Here is a 27,301-nt window from a genome sequence, read left to right as displayed (position 1 = left end):
CTGTCTCTCTGCTTGTGGCTGATTCTAGGAGAGTATTCCCTCAAGCATGCAGATTGAGTGTCAGAAATGCAGATTCCCTGAGGGTGGAGCCAGACGGGTGCTTTTTTCAGACTCTAACAGATCTCTAATTTTATTTGTCTTTCTCCCTGTCTCTTTCTACCCAGGATGGGGAAGATGCTTTGTCATCACTAGGGGGCTTTGCTGTAGAAAGCTGGCTGATGAATAACTGCATGTGCTGTGCTAGAATGCCAGCATGACTCCACTCAGCAAAGGGACCACTGAGACACAGAAGATCAAGGGTCAGGAGTGACCTGCAGGCAATTCCCAGCCCCTTGAAAAGCATGGCTCAAGTTAACAGGTGGCTTCAGAGGTGTTCAAAGGAGCTGCATCTTCTCCAGTGTGGCCGTACAGCTGGAAAATCTGGGGATCTGAGCAGTGCTTTAATGCTGAGTGTGACCTTAGCTGTATAAAGACAAAAGAAACCTGAGAGCCTCTGCTGGCTCAGTTTGGCATGATGTGCAAGCAAGCTGGCACTCTTTCATCCCAGACATTGAAATGTGATGCAGGATTTTCCCAAGCTGTTTCCAGCTGCAGCTTTGATAGATTTAGCCCTTCCAGCACACAGAAAGCAAGAGCAGTGTGTTTCTGATGTCAGGTTGCGTAACCCAGCACTGAGGGGCTTGTCCCAGGCCATACATTGTAAGACCATATTCTCCACTTCAGGAGAGGCCTGCAGCCTGATCATTCACCTTCAGATGCCTACCAGACCAGGCATTATTTCTGAGTGCTTCTTGTAACTTGCCTTGCTACTGCACTGCCATCCTGTAAAAACTCCCAGGAGTGCATCCCTGCTGGTTTTATGGTTCACTATTTGTCAGCACTGGGCTGTTATTGCAGGGCATTTCAAAGCACTGAAAGATTTGTGTGCAGATTAATTGGTTGTCTAGGAGATCTCATTGACCACCAACTTAAAAGTTGGTATGTGTCTGCTATGACTGCTTGCATGGCTATAAAGCATTCAAGAGATAATTGTTCTAGACTTTGAAGTGAAACTCTCCAAGCCACTGCGAATGAGCAGAGGGTTTGATAGATTTATTTGGTTTTAGTTTGTCTCCTTTTGTGACCTGATTTGCTCACAGACAGCTTCTTGAAGAAAATAAAGCTGGACTGTAACAGTCCTCAGCCCAAGAGGGAGACCTGTTCCAATGTCTCCTAGCCCAGTGACCAAGTGCACAAGGGGTGGAAGGTGCCACATCATCTAATAGCTACCCTGAACCCTGGCCTGCAACACCATCAAGGACACATTCTGCAAAGCACATGGATAAAGAAACACTGCATTTCTGATGGCCACTCAGATGCCAATAAACCACAGCAAGTAGGGAAATACAGGAGAAGAAACACTGCATTTCTGATGGCCACTCAGATGCCAATAAACCACAGCAAGTAGGGAAATACAGGAGAAGAAACACTGCATTTCTGATGGCCACTCAGATGCCAATAAACCACAGCAAGTAGGGAAATACAGGAGAAGCAACACCTGCCAGGTATCAAACAGAAAACCATGTAAAAGGAGAATGGTCGTGGTCATAAAACCCTCAGTGGACTGGAGAGGGGTATTATATTTCTTCCTATGAAAGTGATTGTCTCCATAGCACTGGAGTGTCATCACACAGACACTGAGGAATTACACTCCTGCTCATAATGCTCCAGTTTCGTTCTGGCAGGGGCCATAATGATGGAAAGCAGGTGCAGGAGATCATGAGCTCGGAATTGCTAAATACTGAATGTTGGGAGAGAAAAGTGGGCTCTTTTTTTCTCAGATTGGAAGGTGGGCTGTAGATCAATTTAGGGCTTCAACTCTTGACAGCAGGGTTTTTTCCAGCAACTGTAGTGGGAACATGGCTCTACCTTTTACTGTAGGATGCCTTGGAGGATTGCAAGTACCTTGCTGTATGTGCATGGCAGCTGCTCCCTTGCTCCAAACTACACATATTAGGACTCGACAGCCCTGAAATATTTTTGTCCTGTACCTGCTTACCTTGTGAGTAAGGTAGCATGATCTCAACAAGCTTCCCACATCAGAAATAATGGAAATTATAAAAACATTTATGCATATTTCACCCTCTTCTCATGCCTTTTTAACATATTTCTTGTGAGTTAAGGAGTTTGAGCCTTCCCTCCTACTGAGACTGCATAGCAGCAACAGAGCAGAGAAGACATCTATGACTAATGCATTGGCTGGAAGGCCTTGTCCATATTCCATTCCAGGAGCCAAAGTATTTAAACTGGTGACTGGTCTGACTTATCTGCACCAAAGGAACAGGCCAGCTGCAATTATTTTTCCACACAGACACCCTTTTTATTTCTTTGAGCCTTGTGTAAATGTCAATAGCCGGGCTTTAAAAACAGCTAACTATTTGGCAGGATACCCCTCCAAGGGGAAGGATAAAGACAGGCTAGGCAGAGCAGCAGAACCTCGCTGGGTCAGAGCAGCTGGTTTGAAGCATAGTTATCTCAAAAAAACCCCCGACGATATAAATATGGTTTATTGCAATAGTTTAGAGACAGCTGAACTGCCCAGTAGGAATGTCTGTGGAAACACTAGGGGAATTTGGGAACATCACAACCCAGCCCCATGCTGCTGGCTTTTTGGCAAAGCTCTGTGCTGTTCCCAGGGGTAGATTGCTCTTGGTGCTGCTGAGAGCTGCGTCCTCACATAGTCTTCTCCCACTACACACAAGTGCCCTCCCTGCCCCCTGTGACCATGTACAAGTTTGTGGAAGACATGGTAAAATCAAGCTGATGCTTGAGTCTGGTGATGACTATACTGGAAACAGCATCATGGTGTGTAAGAGAGAAAAGGGCAGTGTCCCAGTAAAGGAGACACTACAGAGCAACAGGGAACTCCATGGGACATGCTGGAATGTAAACCCCATTTATCCTTTGCCATGAGATCAAGAGACTTTCCCCCAAAGACACTTGTCTCTTAGGCTCATTTGCTGCTGCTTTGTGGAGAGGAAACTGAAGAACAGTTGACTGCTGTTGGGAAATGACACGCCATAGTTTTCTCCCCTCTTATGCTACCCTCCAGTTTCAAGGCAGACACATTCCACAGATCACTCTCCCACAAGTGCCTCTAAGAGCTACATTTAAAATCAAGGAAAAATTTGGTCCGGCAACAAAGTACTATCTGGACACATTTACACTCCTGTGATTTGGAAGAGACATGTCCCTCTGCATATGATCTCATTCTGGGTAGTTTTTCCCCAGAGCATGGGTCCCCCAGCAAATATCTGAAGCAAGAATATGGGGTGCTCATACAACAATTTGGACACTGCTCTGCCAGGATGCAGGTGCAGGGAGCCTAGATCCTGCCTTTACCACTGTACCCAGGACATGCGATCCAGTGTGCTCTAGAGGCTGCTGTGAAAGCAGTGGACCAGCAGAGCTTCTTCCCTGTAGGACAGCATCCCCAGGCCAATGGGAGATAGGCAAAGGGGGGTAGATGTGGAACAGGAGAATACTTGCCCCCCCTCTCCTTTACCAAACTATACCCAGAATACAAACTTTGGAGAACTGAACCTCCAAACACATCCAAGATCAACACGATAACACAGCTTGGTTATCTCTACCCAGAGGTAGCACCAAAATCCCTTAGGATACAGAGGCTTGAGAACTTCAGAGAAAAGTGGTTGGGGGAGGCAGTGCAATGGCATGACCATTCTAAGAAATCTTTGTATATTAAACAGCAAGTACACAATCATACCTGTCACCAAGGGTTTTATGAATGCAACAATCGCAATATCTGTATCATCTAGCATATAACACCTGGGCATTAGGGAGAAACTCCAGAGCTGAGTTCTCTTGGCCCTTCTAATGCTGCACCATCTCCTCAGCTACCCCAGACAGCTTCCCTTATGCCCTAAACTAAAATTCTCCTCACAAGGGGTTTTCAGCCACAATGCTGTTACAGCAAATGTCTGGCTGCAGTTTTCTCATTCATGAGCTTGGGTCAGCATTCAGATGTGAAAACAGGCCTAGCCAAGCCACCCCCACCCTCACCTGAGGCAGGGCACAATAATTTTTTTAATGCAGCCAGAAAAGCCACCCAATTACTTTTTAGAAGAGACCTGTGTTGTATGTTTGAGTAAAAGAACAGCAGTTGTTAAAAAAGTCATCTTATGACAGCATGAGACTTGGAAAGAGCCACAGTCAGAAGGTATTTGGTTTTATTGCTGTATAGAGCAAAGGCTAAGCTCACTCTCTGCAAAGCTTTGTATCAAGATGGGAAGCACTGCCTGAAGAGCCGCTCAAACTAGCACACACCAAGACAAACACTTCTTCTTCCCCTTCCCATCTTACCTTATCTGTAAGCAGCAAATCCCACCCAACTCAGTAGCTGTTTGAAATACACCTTCATAGTATCACCGAGGCTCAATCTTTGTCATGAAATCCAGGTCAAATGCCAAAACTGACCCTGGCCAGCATTTACACCAGCTGTTTCCTTTCTGCAAAGGGAATGTTTCCTGCTAGTGCTTCTTAGTGTAGTGACAACAGAGATAATTACTTGGACCCAAAGAAGGGTCTAGCTTCCATTTAATCCTGTTATTAGAAAAGAGCCTTCCCCCTCTTCTGCAACACCTCTCCAAGCATCCATCACAGCCCAGTACACAGACAGTGGGTAAAGCACTAATCCTAGATCAAGTCCAGGTGGGGAAAGGGGAGAAGGGAGATTGACTCAAAACAAAAGCTGAGAAACCCAAAAAGGCTGATCCTAGCACTGCAAGCAAGGGAAGAGTGAAGAGTACTTCAGAAACACAGTGATTAGTGGTGAAACCTAGAAGCACAGAGAAAGGGATCGGGGCTCCTCCCATTCCACGGCTGCAGAGGTAATGAAAGCATTTGTGTTGGCAGGAAGGCAGCAGAAACAGGCAGCTCTTTCCTGTTTCAGGCAGCATAATTCAGAGTGGATGTGTGCTCCTCCCTACCAATGGCCACTTACAGGAAGCTGGACCCGTGTGTCCAAATCCCAGCCCCATGGGTGCTTAAACAAGATAGACAACATTTTGTTCCACCTTTATTTTAACAATTAGATAAAAACAGACATTTTTTTAAAAGAGTCTTTACATGGCAATTATAAAGTGCGTTTTCCACTTGAATGTTGTGTACAAAAATATATTTTAGAAACAGATATGCAAAACATCCTACAAGGCACTTCCAGGCATAGAACAAGGAGAGGAACCCCCTAATTTCTATGTTCACACTGGGAATGAAAAAAGGGAAAGGCCACAAATAGTATTTTTAAACGGCTTTTGATCAAATAGCCGGTTCCCAGACTAGCTTTAACTTAGGGCACTGCTCTTCTAGCTTATCTTCCACATTCCTCCCTAAGCACACCCAATGGACAGCCTGAAAACAAGCCTGTAAGGAGATACCACCATCCACAGCAGCCCATACCCACATACTTTGTTTTGGCTCACGGACAGCCCTCCATAGGCATAAGAAGGTGCCAGGAGAACACGACTTTTCCACAGTCAGTGTCTTACAACACCAACACCATACACTAAAATAAAAAGCATCAGTGTGATTCAAACTTGCTTTAAGTTTAAAACCAAGCCAAGCTAGGCAACAGTCCCTTCCAGAGAGACTAGATGCAGTCTCTAATGGCTGACCTGAGAAGCTGTTTGAACAAAGGAAGCAAACCTGATGAGCTCTGAGCTAGCAAGTAGATTCACCACCTTGACTAAGTGATCAGGCACACTGAAGACTTGTACTGATTCTGTATTTTGAAAAAGTAGCAGTTGAAGGCCAGCTAGTCTTCCTTCAAGCTCCTGTCCCTTTTGATATCCAAGAGTGATCAGAGTATCCCTTCTAGGTTAGAGTAAAACAACTTCTAAATATTTATACACTAGTCTCCAGAATTAAAAGCTATGTTAACAAAGTTAAGTAGTCTAGCCTGTTGCTTATCTTCAGGACATCCACAAGCTACTAGAGGCACCCAAAATTTAATATAAAGCTTATGCACTAGAAAAAGTAGTATTCCCTTGACCTCTATTTCTAGAAACTGTTCAGTACTCTCTCTTTGAGCTGAGGGATTAAGTTACTCTACTCAGTTAGCACCCAAGATGGTCTGTGAGGCTGTTTGGCACTGCCAAGCTCACCACCTCACCATACATCCAGAAGACAAGCCACCTCTTTAATTGTGGGACAACTCACATCTGATTTGTCTCATATGCAGGGGTGCTGTCAGGATAACCCTGCATCTCACTCTCCTCATGGCTAGTTCTTTACATAGGTGGGGTGAGCCACTTTTCATGCTCAGAGATGCAAAGTCTGGGCATTTGAAGGTCAAACTGGCAGATATTGCTCCAGCAGGGAGGGAAGCCCAGCACATTCATCCAGGACAGCCACAGCACCCTTACATGCAAGCAGTTGGGTGGCACAGAGTAAGAAACCATTACCAGATCTTAAAAAGCAACATCAATTCCAAAGCCTATTCCTCCCACAACATTGCTAGGACAGCACATACTACCCCTTTCGCAGTCAAGGCACTTCCACCACAATAGATACACAACAGCCACTTTCCTGTACAGGACACAGCATAGACAGCCATGGGGTCTGTTTGTGTTTAGCTCCTATAACACCTGAGCAGAGTCTCCTGCACAGGACCCTGGGCTCCAGCTGGATGAAACTCTGGTTTACAGTCCACAGGAAAATGAAATGCATTTTCAGGGTCCAGCACTGCCAACTTCAGACATCTATCAGGGGGAAAAATCATCATTGATCACTTGTGATTCAAGAAACAAGAAGGTTTTGAAGAAGACAGTCAAGGATGTCAATCCATGGTTGTGTTACAAATACCACACAGCTACAGCTATCTCTATTTTTGGTAATACCAGTGGTATCAGAGATTTTCAAGCTCATCTGATGTAATGACCTGTGACTAAGCATATCAGATCAGATCCTCTCCCACAGGCCTATCTCCTAATACAGCAAGCTATAGGGCCACACTTTCTGTCATCACATTGCATTTCACTTCCAAAACATGCTTTCTGCTTCCAGTAGGAAGAGCATCACTACAAGGATGTGTGCAAAGAGAGGACTACAATCCTGGCAATCCAACCACACTATTTCCTGACAGGCACAGCCCAACTTTGCAAGGAGAACACTGCAGCTGTAGTAGAGCCCACTAACAATGTAATACTCTGACATATTTTGAAAGAGCCTTTTAATACTAGGCAGGCAATACCAAGCAGCCACCACTACACAGCTTGAACAGGCAATATAAGCACTGTAGCCTTTCCCTGGACACTGGCATCTTTACTGAAGAGGAAGAAGAAGTGCTGAAGAGACATGAGCAGTCCCTGGTCCTCTGACAATCTGGAGAGCCAGATTTGCTTCTCTAAGCCCCCTGCATACTGCACATTTGGTTTTGCTGGGAGGCTTATGCTAAGCTACACAGAGCCATATATCTTCCACCTATTCATACACATGTGTTCAGACCAGCCCCAAGGCCTGCAGACACACCATCAACAGTTAGTCAGCCTGGCCTTTGTCCTTGGGTCAGTAGTAGGGCCCAAGCTTCTCATAGCCTGAATAACTGGGCCACTCAGGAAACAGGCCATAGGAGCACCAAGGGCTCCCTAACTGGTCAAATGCACTGCCAAAGTCAGGAGCCTGTGGGGAACGAACAGCTTCCTGGGCAGACTTCAATTCTGACCATATGATTCTGTAATTTGTGCCCCTGTTGTTGTCCCAGTACACCCTCCCATTGCACTCAAAGGAAATGGCAAACTCAACTCTTTCATGTGATTGAATTCCTTCAGGCAAGCTGATGTCAAAGGAAAACGTGTCCTGACCTGACCCTCCATACGTATCCTTGACATACTGGCATGGGTGATCTACAAAACTTTTCCATGTATCAAACGTCATCCGGATCTTCACTGTCTTTTCAAAAGCGAGGTTCTTCACCTTCACTGTTCCCACAATAGACTTCTCCTTTAGCATACAGTTTTCCAAACAGACACAGTCTGTCTGAAGGCGGTTTCTGAAGTCCAGGTAGTCTACAGAGGGCTGAATGAAATCCAGGACAAAGCGGTCCTTCTCCACTGTTGTCAGACCCACTATGTTGTCTATCAGCTCTGTGATGTTGAAAGGAATATCTAGAGGATCTTCAGACTCTGAGAACACCTTCACCATTGTTAGAGCAAAGCCTCTGCTATCTGCAAATGACACCCTCTTCTTTGCTTTGTTGTGTGTGAAGGAGCTTGCTGCCTCTTCTGGTCCATTCAGTACAGTCTTGCTGCTCAGCTGGATGCAGGGCCTCAGTGGCTTGCTTGGCTTTGTAGCAATTTTGCAGGCACACTTCTCCCTTCGCAAGGGTGAAGAGCACAGGTACAGCTGCATCGCGACATCCACAGCCATTGCTTGCTTGTGAGGGAAATAGTCTAATACTCTGGAAGACGAGAAGAAGAGTCAGTTGGTGCCAGAAAACCACTTAACATTAATTGTCAGACAGCTGAAATATTACTTCCACCCAGCCATTCCAAATAAGCTTGTTTCTTAATTAAAGGCAGATACTTACGTGGTGTGATTTACAGATATGGTGAGAAACACACTACAGAAGTGGCAGGACCAGAGCCTGTTGTGCCCTTGAACAGCTCTTCCAACTGCTATAACGGACAGAGCTGCCCTTTGAAGGCACATATGAGGACACTGTCCCACTAAGCTAGCAATAGCAGGCTTCAAGGCATTTGCAATCCAAAGCAAAGCCCATGGCTCAGTCCTGCCAATGCTCACAAAACCCCCAGATTATCAAATTTCAATGCTATGTAAAGCAGTACTCCTGATGTGCTTTCCTTCCTCCAGGAGAGATTCTCCCCAGGGCTTAACAAGCTTTTGTAGGAATAGAAACTCATTTTGTCACAAGCTCCCATACACAACTGACTTCACCTTTCATAAAACTCCAGATGTCAGCCAAAAAGCACTTGTTCCATTGAAATACACACTTCACTCATCATTGTCCCCCAGAACTGCTCCATCCAAAGTGCCTCAAAGTAGTATTGTAAAGATATCAAGAGTCTGACACAGCAGCAGGGCACAGGCTTAGCCAACACTGCTCTGGAACTTTCTTCCCTCTATTCCACTTTAAAACAAACACCAGCTTAGAAGGCACATCAGCCAATTTTACCTCTAGGACACAGTCTGCATCTCAAGCCTCCATAGGGTTTGTGCTAAGCCCCTGGGAAACATCCATACAGGCAGAGGGCTCTGCCAAACACAACTCACCTACTTGAGGTTCACTGAGGCTTTGGAAACAAGTCCTGCTCGCAAAAGGCACAGGCCATGTGCCCCTCCACTACGGCCTCCTTCAGCACCCAGCCAACTCCTCCAGGGATGCAGCAGCATCTCTCTCTCCACACATCCAATGTAGGGTACTTTGCCAGATGTAGTCCTGGAGTTGACAGCCAGGTAGCTCTCAGAACACTGCGCCTATTGCTCCTGCCCTTACATGGATATTCAGATGGATGCTTTTGGCAGACTCTCTTTGGCCTGGGTCTGGATAAACCACTGGATGGATTTATCATATACCTCCCCCTTAACTCAACTGCATTGCAGCTGACTTTAAACAGAGTATTCCCTTAATAAATATCCTGTTTGCCTGCAGGCCAGGGTCCAAAGCTGCTCCCATCACAGAGGGGGATGAAGCAGCAACAGTAGCAGTGACCACTGGCCTTGTAATGCAGCAGAGTTCTAGCTGCCAAAGCCATGCACAGCCAGCTCTAGCACTTGACTGCTGCTTCCATGCCAAGAAAAAGCAAGAGCCACACTCTCCAGTTCAGTACTTCAACTCCCTATCCTGTAACACCAACACAGCAGCTCTGAGCAGGCTTCCACAGCATCCACTCAGCAAGGGCATCTGTTTATTCAGAGCACATGTGCTAAGGCTTTCATGCCAACACACCCACCAGCCAACTCCTTCGGCAGTGCCTCCTTTCAACTCAAGGGCAGCTGCACAAGACAGACACCTCAGATCCACCTGTTTGCTAACGCTATTCTGTTCATCTCTACCTGGTTTTGCCAAGTTTTTGTTCATATACACTTTATACAGGTCATTTCTTCCTTTAAATTAATGCAGCTTCCAATGCTTCCTCTTACTTGGGTCAGTTTCATCTGCATTGCATCTTTTCTCAGGAAAATTTATTCAGATGAATTCCTGTAATTTCTGAGAAGTCAGGTTTCATAGTAAGCCTTAGTTATTCAGTTTTAAAATGCAGAGGCATAAACTACCCAGCCCAGCTGCATAACTTGGAGCTTTTTTCCAAGCTAAAAACTGTAGCAAGAGCTTTTCATAACCAACTTTGAGTGCGAGCCCTGTGGTTTTATGAACAGCCAGTTCATTTGATATCCCAGACAACTTTTTCTGCACTGGAGTTTACTAATACCCAGCTCTCAGCCAGAGACAGGTTTCCCCTTTTGCGGCTGAGGAAAGCTGTCTTGAACTTCATATGCTTTGAATGTGGAAGCAGGAAGCCAGTTTTGACAACTCATTCAGGAAATGAAGCTCCAGGAAGCAAAAAGTGCAAGGTAGGGAGCCCAATGCAGGTACATAGGGACCAATTCCTCTCCCTCACCCCTCAAAAGGAGAACAAACTCGACTCTGCTTCCAGACTTCTTTCTGTAGCTTTAATGTCTCCAGAAAAGGATGTCTGTCGCCACGCATTCCTGCCTCCTGTCATTCTACAAACGAGAATTAAGCCAGAACCATGGAATTACTTATACCTCCATTATCAAACCCCTTCGGCTGCCTCCGCTCTGCTTCCCACGCTGCCTAGGGACATGTGACCCCTTGCACAGGGCTGGGCGTGCAACACTTGCCGAGCCAAAGCTCGCAGTCGTGACAAGGCTGAAGCAGCGCTCGGACGCTCAGCACCCCCCTTCCTCCTCCCCGAGCCAGAGCAGCCAGGCCACCCCGCCGAGCACAGCCCCCTTACCATAGGTGCATGGCGGGGCGGTGTTCACTAGCTACAGCCCGTCCCCTCCGCAACACTAGTCAAGCCACGCCGCCCAGACCCGGGAGAGGCAATAGAAGAGAGCCCTGCCGCTACCGCTCCTGGCTCGACCGGAGGACTGCAAGGAGCCAAGCCGCAGGATTCCGTTTTCACCCAGGAACGGCAAGGCGGCGAAGAGCGCCAGAGCCGCCCCCGCACACACGAGGAGGCTGCGAACCCGAGCAAGGGCAGGTAGAGAGGAGGAGGAGGAGGAGGAGGAGGAACAGCATAAGCGCCGGGGGTAGCGGCCGGTACACCCGTACCTGGCGCAGTACATGAGGCCGATCCGGCAGCACTACCTCACTCCAGTCGGGCCCCCGCGCCGACCTCTTAAGGGCGTCCGGCCCCGCCCCACTGAGCTGCAGCCAATCAGCGCGCTCCGAGCGCAGGCGCCCGGCACACGAGGGGGCGGGACTGGCCCGCTGGGCGGGGTGGCGGTGGGTAGCGGGCCTGAGTGGCCGCTCGAGGCCGCGGGTCTCTGCTGTGGGGGCAGCTCCCCAAGCGGCGCCGCCGCTCCCGTGTGGGGGAACCTCGCCGAGCAGCCCCGCCACTCCCTCCGCGGCCGGGCAAGCTCGTTGTGGTAGAAGTGACCAGCTCAGTGCCGGGCGTCGGCTACTCCCAGTCTCACTATCCGTTGGTTCCTGTGCCAGGTTGCTGTCCCTGTGTGTCCAGAATCAGAATCGGTTTGGCTGGAAAAGACCTCTGAGATCATTGAGTCCAGCCTATGACTGAACACCATAATGTCAACTAAACCATAGCAGTAAATGCCATTCCAGTCCTTCTTTAAACACCTTGGGGAGGGTGACTCTACCAACTCTCTGGGCAGCCCATTCCAGTGTCTAACCGCCCTTTCTGTGAATACATTCCTTATAATGTCCAACCTAAACCTCCCCTGCTGCAGCTTAAAACTATGTCCTCTTGTTATATCACGGTTACCTGGGAGAAGAGGCTCCTTTCAGGTATTTGTAGACAGTTATTAAGATCTCCCCTGAGCCTTTTCTCTGGACTAAACACCGTCAGCTCCCTCAGCCATTCCTCAAAGAATTTGTGTTCCCGACCAGTCACCTGCCTCGTTGCCATTCTCTGGACCCACTCCAACACCTCAGTGTCCTTCCTGAATTGAGGGGCCAAAACTGAGAGGGGCAAAGTAGGCTTTCCAGGTGCCACAAATAAGCAGCTAAACTGACAGGAATGTACTCTTGAGGAAAACCTTTTTGGGGCACCAATCTACCTGTCTGAGCTGGTCCAGGGTGTTTGGGTGCTCAGGGCCAGGTGGGGAGGAGGGTAACTCTCACATTTATATCTTGTGGCCACAGTGCCAGGGCTGTGCTGGTCCTGGGTAGAAATCTCTGGAGGATACTCAAAAATCTGCTTTCTGGACAATATTTATGATGTACAGTGGAAAAAAAAAAAAGCCTGTTTTTGCAGAGATGGCTTCTATCCATTAGGAAAAAAGCACCAACAAGGGCCTGGCTGGCAAAGAGATCAGCTCCATGGGAATTGCTATCTATCACATGTGCAGAGCTGGAAAGGTGTTTCCAGCATCCTGAAAACATCTGCTAGGTGAGTCAATGCTCTGTCATAGACCCCACTGTTTTGCAGGGCCAGCTGGGCCAAGGGATCTTCCCAAGTGTCCTCCCACTTCCAGTTCCCATTTCTGGTCCTTTGGGCTGCTCCTGAGTTCATGTCAGCACAGAGCCCAGTGTCTTCAATTATTTGGAAAGTGTGCATGGAGCTGGCCTCCCTGTCAGGGCAATGGCTCTGTGGACAAATGCCACCTCCATGGGAAAGCAGCAGCAGAGGCTGCAAAGCCTGCTGGAAGATAGGGATGGTGCATTTACCTTCTCCCCATGGTAGCAGTGAAGATACTTTTCCTGCCACACCTGCCCTCTAACTGCACAGCTGCAAGCAATTCTGCTCTCTCACCTTCCTTACAAAGCAGAAAAGCAGGATTGAAGTGTCAACACTTGTTTACCATTAACTTGTGGAAACACAGACAGCTATTGTTAAAGCTGGAGACTTCCTGCTGGAAGCTGCCATTTAATAAACTTATTGCTCTGCAAGGCAAAAGGGTTTTGTTGGGGGGAAAATGCTTTTTTTTCATTAACTCTTTTTTGATAAAAGCAATGGTAGCATTTAAAGTTGGGGAGAGAGAGCTGAAAGATGTACTCATTGCAGGAGTATTGCAGATTTACAGTAATTCTTCATGTGCTGAGGCTATTGGTGGGATTTTATCATGTGTTACATAATGACAGGGTTTACAGTAGAAATGAAAGAACCCATGTTCAGATTTCCCCAGGAGACACACATGGGATAAGGTGGTCGTGGCCCATGGACCCCCTCCAGTTGCTGCCTCCCCTTCTCCAGGCAGAGCCACTGCACCCTGGCTCAGCGTCACTGGTGCAGAGAGGTTTGGGTGGAAGTGGTGGACTTAATGGAATGAGCCCCAAAAACTGGTGGAAGCCCCAGCCTGACTCACACTTGTCACTATGGTTGCTGGCAGCTTGGCGCTATGGAGGTGCTAAGGGAGATGCTGGTTAATCTCTGTGCTGTGCAGGCTTTGCCCAGCCAGCCCACAGTGCCAGACATAGAATGCACACAAGGTGGCTCAGGGTGCATTTCTGCCCCTGTTTGCTGTGAGCGGGACAGGTTGTTGCACAACTGTGGCTTCGTGTTTGCCCCTGAAGCAAAGGTAGGTGGATGTCTGGGCAGGGCATTGTGGCAGACTGTGGACATAGGCTCTTATCTCTGGGAAGCTGAGATAGTGGCTATATTTAGCTCAGTGCTAGGCCTTGTGCAGTGATCTTTGTGATTTCCCTACAGCTTTCCCCATACCCCTCCCACTTTGCAGAGGGATGAGAAGAGCTTGTTCCGTGGCATGAGGAAGAGGCTACACGTTGCTTCTCTCTGGGGGAGTGTTGTAGAACTAGTCCCATCCATGACAGATCTGGAAAGAGGGTCCCACTCTCCCATCATATCTCACTTGGCTTTTCTCCCTCATTCAATGGGTATTTACCCCTGCGCATTCTGGTACAAGACATGATGACTCCTGCACCTATTGGATGCAGCCTTGCTGATTTGCTGCCTGAGGGGAGGCTGAGCTTCTCCTACTCTGCAGAGGGGCCCTCCTTCCCCTGCCATGCTCCCTCAAGAGCCACTCTACCAGCAGGCTTTAGCAGGTCCTTGGGGACCCTTCCTGGTCTTGCCACCTCCTCAGTGCCCTGCTGGAGACATGGGTAGATGGAACATCTTCTCCTCCATGTTAGGAATCTGTAGGCTGCTGCAACAGACAGCTCAGCTTCCCAGAAGCTGGCCAGTGGGCAGCCCAGGCAGGAAAGGGGAGTGGGGTCAAGTTGTGCAATGTGTCCATACCACATCAGGCTGCAGGGACAAGGCTCAAGGGCGAGGGCTGTAAATCAGTGGAGTGGTTGATGTAATAGGGAGCTGTGCAGGGTCTGCTGCCATGGGGCACCCCATCCCATATCTCATGCCCTCTCCCAAATCAGCAGTCCCTTCCCACCCCTTTTAGGTTTCATGAGACTCAACAGCTGATGGGGAGAGACCCAGTGAGCATCCTTGCTGATCAAAAGCAGAGCAGGGCTTGGCTGCAGAGGCCAGCTAGCCAGCAGTCACTAAGCACTGTCTGTTCTTGCTGGTCAGCCAGCACTGATAGCCCCTTGGCCAGCTATGGCTAACGTGACAGAAAGCTGAAGGAAACATGGATTCCCTCATCATCAACTTGGTAACTGCAATCAACTTGGTAACTCTCAACATCATCTGTAAGTGTGTGCTGAAGCCTGATGGGTTGGATCTCCTTGTGCTTCCAGGCCTCAATCCAGCTTCTCTAGTGTCAAAGAAAACACAGCTTCACCAAAGGACAGACTTGAGAAGTCCCGCTGGGAGATGAGATTCCCTTTTTTTCCCCCATAGTCTCAAACTCCTGTATCTGTCCCAGGCAATTAAGCAAAGAGCATTCAACGTACCCCAGTATCAAAGGAAGTCCCACTCTTGGCTAAGGCTCTTGACTGTGTTTTGGGGAGCTGTGCTCCAGGGCAGGGGCCCCACTGCTTCTCCTGTCCAGAAATGAGGAGTTGCTTCAATATACTGGCTGTAGGCCTGAAGTGGGGTATTTATCTTGGCATGGCTCCCTTTGGATCTCGTGTGCACCCATGGTCAAACACCCCAAAGAATGTGTACTCTGCCCACTGAAGACCATCACACCTGCCCTTCCAGGCCAACATGCACAGCAAAGATGGTATGGGGCCAGATACAAAGCCTGGCCTGGTACCATGTACTGTGGAGAAAGACTAGTTATTGCAAAACTATGGTTCTTAATATCAAAATTCCCAACAAGAAAAAACCTTTGCAAAGAAAGGGAAATTATGGGGGAATGAATGAAGGCAAATTAGCCACAACACATGCTCTAAGGAAAGCTGCTACTTAGAGAGAAAAAGGGAAATGGGCTTTCAGAAAATGAAGAGCTCAAAGGGCAGCATGAGGAGACAAATGACAGTAGAGAAACCAAATGACAGGCAGAGAGGAACAAAAAAGAGAAGAGTCCTTGGCCTGGCATACAATGTGCTTGTTGAAAATGTTTTATCAGTGCTAAGGTGAGGCTGGGTACCAAGTTAAAAAAAATCTTTTCTCCAGAGACTGGGACCCAAGAGGGAGTGAGTCCCTGAAGGAAGAGAATGGTACCTCCTGCTTTTTTCAACATATATAATGTTCTTTTCAGAGAGCTGCTCAAGGACCTTGCCTTCCTGTCGTCTACACAACTCATTCCAACCAGTGAGGTTCTGGAAAAATCATAGCAATAGAAAGGAGGTTGGTTGTCTGTCCCAGGATTACGTACAGTAGGGCAACAAATGTGTACCCATCCTTTCCTTTTTTTTATTTCTTAAGAGCCTCCCTTTCTCTAGTGAACAGGTACTGTGGAAATGTCTGGCTTGACTTCCCAGAAACTTTTCTTTGTTATGCTTCAGCTGTTGCAGAGAAACATGGTGGTTTTCCATCCCTTCTGCTGTTTGTTTGAACCCAGGGAGTACCTGTTTATGCAGATACTATGTGTAAAAAAAACAAAAACCAAAAAAACCAAAAAACAAACAAACAAACAAAAAAAAGGCTGTAAACAGAAGGAAGAAAGAAGTATAAAGATACAGCTTAGACTAAAACTTCAAATCCTTCAAATTCCCCATGTGCTCCTGCAGGAGAGAGACAGCAAGGGCTGTCTGAAAAGGAGTATGAAAAGGAATTTGGGCTGTTTCAGTGGATTCACTGGTGTGATTGCAAATCCAGAGGAATGCTCAGCTCCTCTTGGGCAGGCTGAATCAGCCCAGCTGCATTGACAGCTTGCCCTTTTTATACCATACAGGTATTCAGGTATCCAAGTGGCTGAACTTGAACCTGTTAAGCAATATATATTGTATATTATTTATATTTATATTTATATATATATATATATATATATATATATACACATATATATTATGGTGAAGCAATATATATTTTAACTTTTGTGCCCTACAAAGTTTGCAAACTTTATTTTGTGGAACAGTTGTCCTGGGAACTTGTATGTCTCCAGGCTTGGGGACTCAGAGGGCTTATCTTTGCACAAAAGGCTGAAAGCCTGAAAGGCCACTTGTATGCTGATGAAGGCTGGGAGAAAAAAAGCCAGACTGATGAGCGCATGTAGTTCTTGATGATAAATATGATCCAAACCTCCTTTCAGGGCTTCATACCCTTCAGATGAGCCTCTCTGAGTATCCAGGCTCTCTGATGGCTTATCGCTCCATGAAACATTTTGTCTCGTTTGAAGATTAGTGTCAATGAAAAATGGGATCTGTTGCTTTCTAGACCTGCCTATCTTTATGCATTCACTGTAGAGAGAATCTGGAAATCAGCCGGAACAAGATGCCAGACTTTTAAACAGTATCCTGAGCAAGTGCCAAAGGCAATGTCAGTGGTAAAGGCAAAAGCTTACGGTCTGGGGAAGGTCAGCTGAAACTACTCCAGTCATCAGTCTTTGCATTTCTTGAAAATGTTTTTCAAGTGCAACCTGGCCTTTTTATTTGGACGTTTTAATTTAATTCTTTGTGGGCAGAAGTTATTAAAGGATTTTTACCCCATTAACCAGAACCTTGAAGTTTTCTTCTTGCAGAAACTAACTGCTAGTAAAAATTATCCCTCTCTGGGGACCATGGACTTCTGAAGTTGCACAATAAATGCTATTATGTAGGTCACTTGAGATCCCAGTTTTGGAGTATACAAACGCCTCCAATGTCTGCAGGTACCTTGGCATTGCCTTGTCTCCTGAGTACTTAGGATCCTGCAGAGACAGCTCTCTTCCTGCCTGATTTTACAAGATCCAGCTAATCTCATTTCCACCTCACAGGATTATGCACAACAACTTTGCACCACAGCAAGGACTTCTAAACTTGGATTGGATGCAGCAGAATTTAGGAAGTGTGCCTGCAGACAAGAGGCACACCCAGAGCCGGAATAACTATAATTGGGATCTGGAAAGCAGGCTAGGTATTCATGGGAAGGCTGCCTCTGTCTCTGGTTGGGGACAAGGGAGTCAGGCCATTGAATGGTACAGGAAGCAATGTTCCAGTGCTGACAGCTGGGAATAGTTCATGTCCCAAGCCCATGGAGGCTGTGAGCATTTTTATCTGTCTCTTTCAGCTCTCCTCTTCCTCTAGTCTTTGCTCATCTTTTACTACTGATCTACCCAGTTCCCCTTCATCAGCAGCTACTGGGACCCTGCTGTGGCTGAAAACCAAAGTAAAGAAAATGCAACCTCCTCCCAAAAGTAAGACAAACTATGTGGTGTCCTTCAAGTTTCCCTGAATGCTACTGATTCCTGAATAGGAGTTAAAGTGCTGGAAAGCAGGTCAAGATGGTGTAGACCCAGCAAATGGTGAAAGAGAAGGTCTTTGGCTTTGTAAATAGGAGACCAGCTTATAGTGATTTGAATTCAGTGGCATCAGCAAAATTGTCCAAAACAGCAATAGCTGGGGGCTGCAAGAAAATCACAAAGTTAAATATTATTGTTCTGAAAGTTGCCACAAATAGGCTGGGAATTGAATCTGCTGACTTATCTACTCCTAATAAAGGAGAAAGAAATCTAGAAGAGGTGAAATAGTGCATACCTTGGGTTTTGGGTTTTTTTCACCTCCAGAACTGCAGTAATAACTTAGGTACTTTGGCCTGAAAGCCAAATTCCACAATAGGCAATCTTTCCTAATTTTTCAAAAATACTTTGACCCCCACTGCATTAGTTTTGTGCAGTACCACTCCGTCAAAACTTATAATGCTGTGCTGAAAAACTGCAGACACTACCAAATACTCTGCACTAATTATTTCCATTCATTGAAGGGTTACTTCAGAATACAAATTCTTCTGTGATATTCAGGGTCCCAATGAGGCAACAATCCAGAAAGCACCAAACACTATTTTCTGAGGCTGGTTGCTGCAACCTTATCATCTGAGGCTCACAGAGCACTTTGGATCTCCTCAAGAGCACATCACAGAGACAGGAAGTAGCTTCCACATCCTGGAGATGGGCTGTGTATCTAAGCTGTCTGACCCACAGAGCAATGACCCACTTCAAACCCTGCCAACTTTCTCAGCTCTCTTTTATTGCTTAGTCTAGAAATTGCTCAAGTCCAGTCTTCTCACTTTGCCTCCCACAAGGTCTGGTTGGTTCACATCCCTCTGTTGGGTGATTCTCCTTGGGAGTCTTAATAATGCCTAATGCCCACAGGTTGTGGCTGTTGTGAGCTGTTTTTGAGCTGTTTGACAGCTTTGGGACAACCTTTAAAGCCCTTGATCCCACAGCTTCTAGAGTTGTGCCTGTGGTGGGGTTTGCTCAAGTAATGAATTTTCTTAGGTCCTCCAGGATGTAGGCAGAGTTAGCTCAATCAAATTAAATAATCAAGTACTGTTTGATTAACAGGTTAACCCAAGCTGCTGGTGGCTTCCCTGGCAGCCAAGGCTGATCCAGCCTGTGCAACAGCATGACTTTGCACCATTCCTGTCCAGGCAACCATGTGCGGGACAGAGCTAACCTGGTACCCAACCTGCCTCCAAGATTTTTAAAGCCTCTGCTTAAACATGAGCTAGAGCAGCTATAAACAGCAACCAGTGTCCCCTGGTTAACCCAAGGGCTTTTATCATGGAACTGGCTCAGTGTGTGAGTGATTGGCTGCTCACAACTTCAGCTCTCACATCAACTGGGGGTCAAGTTCATTAGTACTCCTGGTTTATTGCTGCCTTGTAGTGCAGGTAATGGAGGGGTGGGAATATGTTCCATTTGACACCTCCAAATATGAAAATACATATTTATCTATTATATGCCAATAAAAATGCTTGTACATAATTACAACATACAATTTAAAATCAAAAATATAAAACATGAATTTCAAATTAAGACTTAAGTGCAAAGCAATCTGTAATTTCTAAAGTCAAATAATATAATTACAATAAATCTCTTGATAAAGGGCTGGAAGCAGCTTCCTCGGGGAGGGTAGGATGCTTGGCACCAATATTGCAAAGCCCGCAATGTCCTCATCTGGCATGGATGCTGCAGTGCATAATCTAACCACTGCCTACCACAGTTCTGCCGGCCCCAGCATTTCTTATCTGCATGAGCACACATCCTATTTATTGAGCAGACTTCCTTTGTTTTGCAGCTCACTCTCCCTTATGAGTGTGTTACTGTCTTATGATCAGACATCGTGGTTGTAATATGCACAGCACTCCAGGTTTAATTGCTTTCTCCATGTCATTCTGAAGTGCAAGTCTCTTAAATCATTGTCAGGGCTGTGTTCCCTACTGCCACGTACTGCCAAGGCTGTATGTGGAGCACTGTGCCCAGTTTGTGTCCCCAGGGTGAGATAAATGGTGACAGGTTTCAGCCTAGTGGCTGCCACCTGACTGCAGCATGTGGCATGTAAGGAGACACCAAGGGAGATGGGCTTCTTCAGCCCAGAGGAGAAACAACAAATAGTGCCCTAGGTGTATCTTCCACTTTGTGAGAGGTAGACAGTGAATGCAGAGCCAAACCTTCTCAGAGGTGCCCAATGAAGGGACAAGCACCAACAGGCACTTCTGCAACACAGGGACCTCTGATAACACAGGTGGAAACCAATGCTCCAGAACAATAGGATGGTAGTACATGGCTCAGAGAGGTGGTGGCGCCTCCATCCTTGGGAACCAGTTTTGCCTTGGCCCAAACATCCTGAGCTGACTGAGTGTCCCTCACACAAGGAATGAGGATGGAACGGATACCTTCAGAGGACCATTCCACACATATCCATCCATGATTGTATGATTACATTTCCCCATTTGAAACTGTTGCCCTCTGAAAGCATTGATGGCTACTGAGTCCCCCAATGCAGTCTGTGGTAGTTCACAGACCCACACCAGTGGAGCAATGCTCTCATAAGAGCAGGCAAAAACTTAACAGTGCTTAAAATTAAGAGTATGTGCTAGAGTGAGCAAATGCAGAATGATGAGAGGCAGATAAGACATGGAGAACTCATGTATCAGTGTGGCATTTAATGTAGCATTTAATATCGAGCAAGATGTCACATTTAATAGCCAGTGTCATGTAATATCAAGCAAGATATCCTAGTCTAAGGTAAACTCATGCATCCCTTACTAATTCAGAGACATCTTATTCTTCGTTAATCAATTAAGCCTCTCTGCAGGCTGTGCACAAGTGAAGTGGCTCATAGACCTTTGCCCACAGTGCATAGTGTGACTCTTGCACCTCTGAAGATTTCCTGCCTGTCTTACTTCCCACTGCAGACCAGATGGGCTCCTGCTGGGTACCACTGATCCCTACAACACATTCATCTGCCATCTGCATGGCAGTCTTAAGTAAGTTTGGCTGGTTTGTTTCACTACACACTCTGAATGAAGTGAATGGTACATGAAGATCATATCAGGGAACCTGCCAACCCATCAGCTGCTATCAAGAGACCACTCTTATTTTTTCCACTTGTTAAGGAGGTGTACATCAAATGTGCCACTCCCTGTCACAAGACCTTGTGGATACTAAAAACTGATGTGAGTTCAAAAAGGGACCAGATATATTCACAGATTCAAAAATGCCACTGTTGCCTGCAAAGACACTCCCGCCTTTCCAGGAAATCCTTGATCTGCAAATCAACCTGGCTGGGAAAGTGATCAGAGGAGAAATCACTACAGGCTTGCCCAGCATTTCCTTTCCTCAGGCATCTACCATAGCTCTCTCCCAGACACAGTGAGGGGAGAGATGGGCAACACTTGATCTTAAGGTTTCACAAAAAAGCTTACTTAGTGTCACAGGTATATTGGAATTTCTCCCTAGAAATCTTCACAGAAGGCAAAATTCTATGGAGAGAGAGGGACAGATGCAGAGCAAAGAGCATGACAGCCCAACTCCTCCCTACTTGAGGGCTCCTGTGTAGGATCAAGGAATTACTGAGGTTGGAAAAGATCTTTAAGATTGTCAAGCCCAACCCTTAAGCCAGCAGTGCCAAAATTCAGCACTACACCATGAACCTAAGCATCACATTTACATGTCTTTTCATATCCTCTAGATGTTATACTCAGAAGGTGAAAGCTATATTCTCTGATTTTGGTGGTCAGACAATCACAAACAAGACCATTTGATGTTAGAAGTACTGAGGCTGCAAGGAAGCCAATAAATTAAGGGCACCCTTCTGTTAAGTTTGGCCATAAGCTGAACTGGCAGCTTTTCAGTGAGCCCTTGGGTTTTTCAAATAGTTTGAAATCACCTGTGATGACAAGTAGTGACAGCCATTCTGATGCTTCCCCACCTATATGATTCAGATGGGGAACCCAGGAAGTTCTGGTAACTCCAACCACCCTGTACTGGGAGAGCTGGGACAAGCAGCAAAGGCACTGATGAGTACTACTGGCATAAAACTCCAAGATGCCTGCTCTGTGGCAGGTGAAATAAGTCTCTGCTTAATAATACATAGGAGCATGAGAAGTACCAGCCTAAGAGTCTGTGATTTCTGTGATTCTCTGAGCAAAAAAACAAATTATCATCAAAAAGCTGCCCTTTTGTCAACACTGGCACCCCAACTTCTGTGCAGCTGGCTCAGTGCCTGGACAGGGAAGGGTCCAGATGTGGGCTAGTGGCAGTTGAGCTCGAGGGCTCAAAAATAAGAGCCAGGAATGCAAGTGGTCCTGAAATCAGGATAAAGGCAGCTGGGGAATGCCTCATATGGATAAATCGACTGGGGCAGTGGGGCTTGGTATGCAAGGAGATAACACCTGCCCCACACATTCAGCATTACATTTCACTTCCAAGGAGACTCACATGGGGCGAGTGACATGTACTGTGTCTCAAAGGCACTGTGAAGATCACCCTTGGCCTGCCCTACAGAGAGTTGCAGGAGCAGCGGGGTCATTTTCCCCAGTAGTTCCCAGAGCTTGAGCAGCCTCCATGGGACTTTGAGTGATGAAGAGTGGTCCTGCCTGCCCAGCCATGCACACCACACAGCCCTTCAAATTGTGTGGCATGTGCTCCATGTGTCAAATGCAAAAACATTGCTGTCAGTGTCAGCTAAGAGGTCCCCCAAACCTGGCCACCATGGTAGGGCCCCAGAAGGTGCACAGCCCTCCCTGGCCTCCCTCTGGAATGTCCCAGGACTGTGATGAGGCACAGTCGTCCCTGCTGCCCTTCCAAGTTCCCCAGCCTCATTCTTTGCCTCCTTGGCTGAGGTTTTGGAGGTATAGCCAGCCATAGCATTCTCATCACAAGTTTGCTATTCTGTTGGCCTAGTTTGGGGAACATCACATGGGAGGGGAAAAGATGGTTTTCCTACATTTCCATGTTTCACAGGTCTCTGCAGTGGTGTTTATAATCATCCTGTCCATAGGCAATCTGGAATTCAGACAAACCATCTGACCCAAAGCCAGTCCAGACATTGCCATTAGAGCAAGGTGTAAATTCAGGGGCAGATCAAAGTCAGATTTTAGCTCCAAAGCATAGAGCAGCGCCTGGAGGCTCCCTCATCGTTTGCTATTCCTATGCTGGATGGGTTTTGCTTTTATGAGAGATTGTGACCCAGTTTCTGTTTCAAGTGACCAGGTCTGACAGTGACCAAAGATCATCCAAAAGAAGCTCCTGAACTTTCCCAAATTCTTTTACTGGGCTGTCTGAGATATCTTGATCCACAGGTCCCAGCACAAGGTAAGGCAAACTCCTCTCTCAGGCAAGTAGAGACTGCAAGAGACAGGCATGGGCTGGCATCCAGGAGCAGCGTGCTAGACAAGCCCAGCATCAAACAATGTGGCAGCCAGCTACTGTGTGCCATATAAGTATTGGAGACTATTATTTAACCTATAAGTAAACCTCATTCTTATCTTGCTAATCTTTTCATCTTGAGAAAAAGGATATTCAAGCTCTCTCTAAATTTTTTTAGTTCAGTCTCAGCCTGGACTTGGCTTGGAGAAAAAAAACAGTGGGTGCTCATGTTGAGAAGCTGTAGCCAACAAAAATGTGTGCTCTGTGGCCATTGTTGCCAAGTCCCCTGTGCTGGTGGTGGGTGCTCTTTGGGGTGCACAGGACTCATGTCTGATTAGTTCAGTCTTAGCTCCAGGCTTCAAACAAACATGGCAAGCCTAATGCCTTCCAGAAGGTACCTCCAGAAAACAGCATTGTGGCTTCCCTGTCATCCCTCTGGGGACTGCAGGATTTCCTTTTCCCTGGCTCTCTGGACTTCCTGGGAGGCTGCTGCCTATCCACTTCAGGCACAAGCATCTGTACCTTAAGCAAGTGCCTCTGTGCAGCCCTTTCCTCAGACTCTCTGTCACTGCAGAGTTTAGTCTAACCCAGACTTTTCCTCTAGGCAGGCCTGGAGGATGGCAGCAGAAACCCGTATTTCCCTTCTTGCAAATGCAAGAGGAACGTGGGAGCCCCAGCTTGACAGAGGCTGAAAAGCTGGCAAAGATGCAATGTAAACATGCCAAAAATTCTCTGCCATCAATCCTATCCACAAACTCAAATTTTTGTGAAACCATCTGCGAACAGTATCCCAGAATATATATCTGCTAGTGGCCCACTTTGCTTCCATTCTCTCTTCCCCATGTAGTGGTGTTCAAGAGCAAAGTGAAACAAGGGCTGAATGAAGCAATAGAAAACTTTTCTACCTCCCCAGAAGTGCAGGAATATGAGTATGGCCAAAAGCCAGAAATGAAACATTAAGGAATTTCAGACTAAATCACCTGAACTCTGTCCAGTGCTGAGCTGACAGGAGAAGTCCCTCTGCTTTGGCCTTTGCCCAGTGGTAGGATTGAGATGGTAAAATAGGGGATCTGCAGAAGGGTCTTGAGGCTCTGCTGTGGTAGGTGGTACTTATTTGTGCCCTGCTGGGATGGTATGGCTCAGCAGCAGCTGTGTAACCCCAAGCTCTGGGTGTCTGCACTGAGACTGAGCATCTTACTTCATCCCTTCCTCCAGAGGTAGGCAGATACACTCTAGGAAACATCTGGCAGCTGGTTTCACAGTAGTCCTGCAAGACCTAAGTCTCACTCCTGCTGTTTTACTTTTTGCTGCCAAGATAGTGCTGTTTTAATAAGCCAGTTATTTACCATGGCCTCTGGAACTCCTGCTGGGCTGTGCTGTGCTGTACTCTGCCCTGGAGGCTGTCTGGGTTTGGGGCTCTCATTGAAGTTGGGAGGTGCTGGCAGGCTCAGACAGACTGAGCTCCTGTGTGTGTAATCCCCAGGGTTATCTCTGAAAGACCGAAGAGCCTGGCAGGTTGTATGCAAGTGCAGCTAGTAGGCAGGAAGCTTTCACAGCCCTTGAGCTTTTCCCAATTACTTTCTGCCTCCTTTATTGCTTTTATCATCTCCCCAAAGGCGTGGGAATGCCTTAATTGGAGATGGTGGGTGCAAGGTTAAATATGGCTTTTTTCTTCATGAATGAGGCGATTTATATCCTGGCATAGAATCACAGAGTCATAGAATATACTGAGTTGGAAGGCAATGACAAAGGATTATCCAGTCCATCTCCTGCCCTGCACAGGACAGCAAGAATCACACCATGTGCCTGAGAGTGTTGTCCAAATGCTTCATGAACACTATCAGGCTGTGACCTGGTGATGTGACTACTTCCCTGGGGAGCCTGTTCCAGTACCCAACCACCTTCCGGGTGAAGAACCTTTTCCTTAAATCTCCCCTGACACAACGTCATGCTGTTCCCTCAGACTCGATCCACTGGCCACCACAGAGATCAGTGTCAGCTCCTTCTCTTCCCCATGTGAGGAATCTGTAAACTGTGGTGAGGCATACATTATGGTTGTGGACAACTCACACATGTTGAAATTTTGGGCTGCCTTCTCTTTATCTTGATATACCCAATACCACACAGCCTGCTTAGGACAGATTCTCACCCCAGCCATAAAGGATGCAATGACAGTCACACCCAGCATCTCTTGTATAACAGCATCCCATGTGCCATCTCCATCTACCTCCCAACCAGCTCAGGCAGTATTGCTTGCTCATAATGGTGTAATCTGCCCTTTGTACTTCCCAAAAAAGCCACAAGACCACAGGGTATTTGGCTGGATCAGCATAGCTACACCCCTGTGAAGCTAGAGCCTGATAGTCATAGTCCTAAAGCTCATATATCTTTGTTTCCAAGAAAAAAAAAAGTAGCTGGGCCATGTATTTGTGCTAGATGCTGCAATCGGTGGCTGCCCAGAGCTCTAGTTTGCAGTAGATATACTGCTACAGCCAACCCCAGGGTTTTGCAAAGGGACTGGCAGCATCCACTCACTGCAGGAGAGGCGAGCTGAAGGTCACAAGCCTACTGTTCCCTGCAAAGCTCTTCCTTTTCAATGGCAAGAGCACATTCCAAGGATGCTCTGGGCAAGGGAAAAGCAAGTGGTCCCCTGGAAAGCAGAGTCAGCAACCCATTGCCTTGATGCTCCATATCTTTGTTTTATAGAACTGCAGAGATGAGGTGAGGTCCTTCCAGGAGGTCTGCTGCCTCTATTTGGCTTGATCTTCCTGGAACCAGGATATTTCAGAGACCCTGTGCTTGGGTCTGATTATGGCTTATGGCTGGCTGTTGACCTGTGGGTTTAAAATATTTTGAGAAAGGGACTCACAGACTGACTGGCCAGTATCAAACAACCCCTTCTTGTAGGAAAAGGGGTTAAACCAGACTGAGCTGGGCAGAATGGAAGATGGTGCCACCCTGAAAGGAGAAAATTAGTGCAGTGCTTTATATCCCAGGATTTAGCGGCACAGTTGCTGCAAGGAACAACCAAATGTTCAATGCAGACATTTGTACATTGCTCTGAAAGAAAAAAACAGAGACAGATGGCTTGCAGAAATGTGGCTGTGCCCTGGAGGGTGGATGTCAGCATTTCCCTGTGCATTTGGGCACCTTCTGGGAGACTGCCAGTCTCTGAGAAAAGCCTTGTACACTTTAAAGATCAGGACCTTGGTAGCTTCTGGGCATCCCACTGGAACAGACAGGCCAGATGACAGGAGATTCAAACATCTTCCCTCATGTTTTCCAGGGAATGCTGGTGGGGCATCTTACCAACAGCCACCCAAGACAAGGTTAAGTTACAGTGAGCAGTAGTGTAGGCAAAATGGTTTGCATTTATTCATTAAGAGTTGATTAAATTAAAATTCTGGCAGTTAAATGAAAGAAAGACTACATCTTGGAAATTAAAACCCTAGTTTCCTCAGATGGGGAATTAGCCTCTAAAGCAGAAAGCCCATTTGAATACTTCTTAAGAGAAAATTGAGACAGTGTTGGAGTCATGGCTACAGGGCTCTCTCCTCCACTTGTTTTCCAGTCTCATCCCAGTGAGTTTGACATGGCAGCAGCAGAGTTGTCCCAGACGTTAAACTCTGGAGACTTTAGGACTGTTTTAAATAATGTGGGATGCTTGATTAGCTGAACCAACCTCTTTGCCAACACACTTACTATGTAAGGCAAACACACTCAATTTTTGGCTTCAAGCACACTTTCTGTGTCATCAATGCAAAAAATTAAGTGGGTACAGTATTTCATAAAGGTAGGAAGATAATCCAAACCTCCTACCTCACCAAAACACAAAAGAAGTCCCTTATTTATTTAACATTACAGGAAAAAAACAATTTAATCTCCCAGCCACAAAGATAACACTAATTTAACTTGGTTGCTGTGAGCACTAGGAACTTGACACAGCAAGCTCCTCTGTGAGAAGGCAATTGTTTCTATTTTT

General features: G+C 46.7%; 1 protein-coding gene across 4 annotated transcripts; it reads right to left on the bottom strand.

The window, feature by feature from the left end:
- Nucleotides 1-5,074: 5,074 nt before the first annotated feature.
- On the bottom strand, nt 5,075-11,329 carry PPP1R3B (protein phosphatase 1 regulatory subunit 3B). 4 transcript variants are annotated; one of them, XM_062492912.1, is made up of 2 exons: nt 11,315-11,329; nt 5,075-8,455 (listed from the first exon to the last, which is right to left on the bottom strand). In XM_062492912.1, exons 1-2 carry the CDS (start codon nt 11,326-11,328, stop codon nt 7,564-7,566), a joined length of 906 nt encoding a protein of 301 aa, XP_062348896.1. In that variant the 5' UTR covers nt 11,329; the 3' UTR covers nt 5,075-7,563. The 4 variants fall into 4 exon arrangements, with proteins under 4 accessions (XP_062348896.1, XP_062348899.1, XP_062348900.1 ...); XM_062492915.1 differs by lacking the exon at nt 11,315-11,329 and adding an exon at nt 10,995-11,034; XM_062492916.1 differs by lacking the exon at nt 11,315-11,329 and adding an exon at nt 10,018-10,027 and having other exon boundaries at nt 5,075-8,453.
- Nucleotides 11,330-27,301: the final 15,972 nt, after the last annotated feature.

The sequence above is a fragment of the Cinclus cinclus genome, chromosome 5 (genome assembly GCF_963662255.1).
Source record: "Cinclus cinclus chromosome 5, bCinCin1.1, whole genome shotgun sequence".
Classification (NCBI taxonomy): Eukaryota; Metazoa; Chordata; class Aves; order Passeriformes; family Cinclidae; genus Cinclus; species Cinclus cinclus.
The sequence above is the reverse complement of the archived record's forward strand: the minus strand, read 5'-3'. Positions and strand labels throughout refer to the sequence as shown.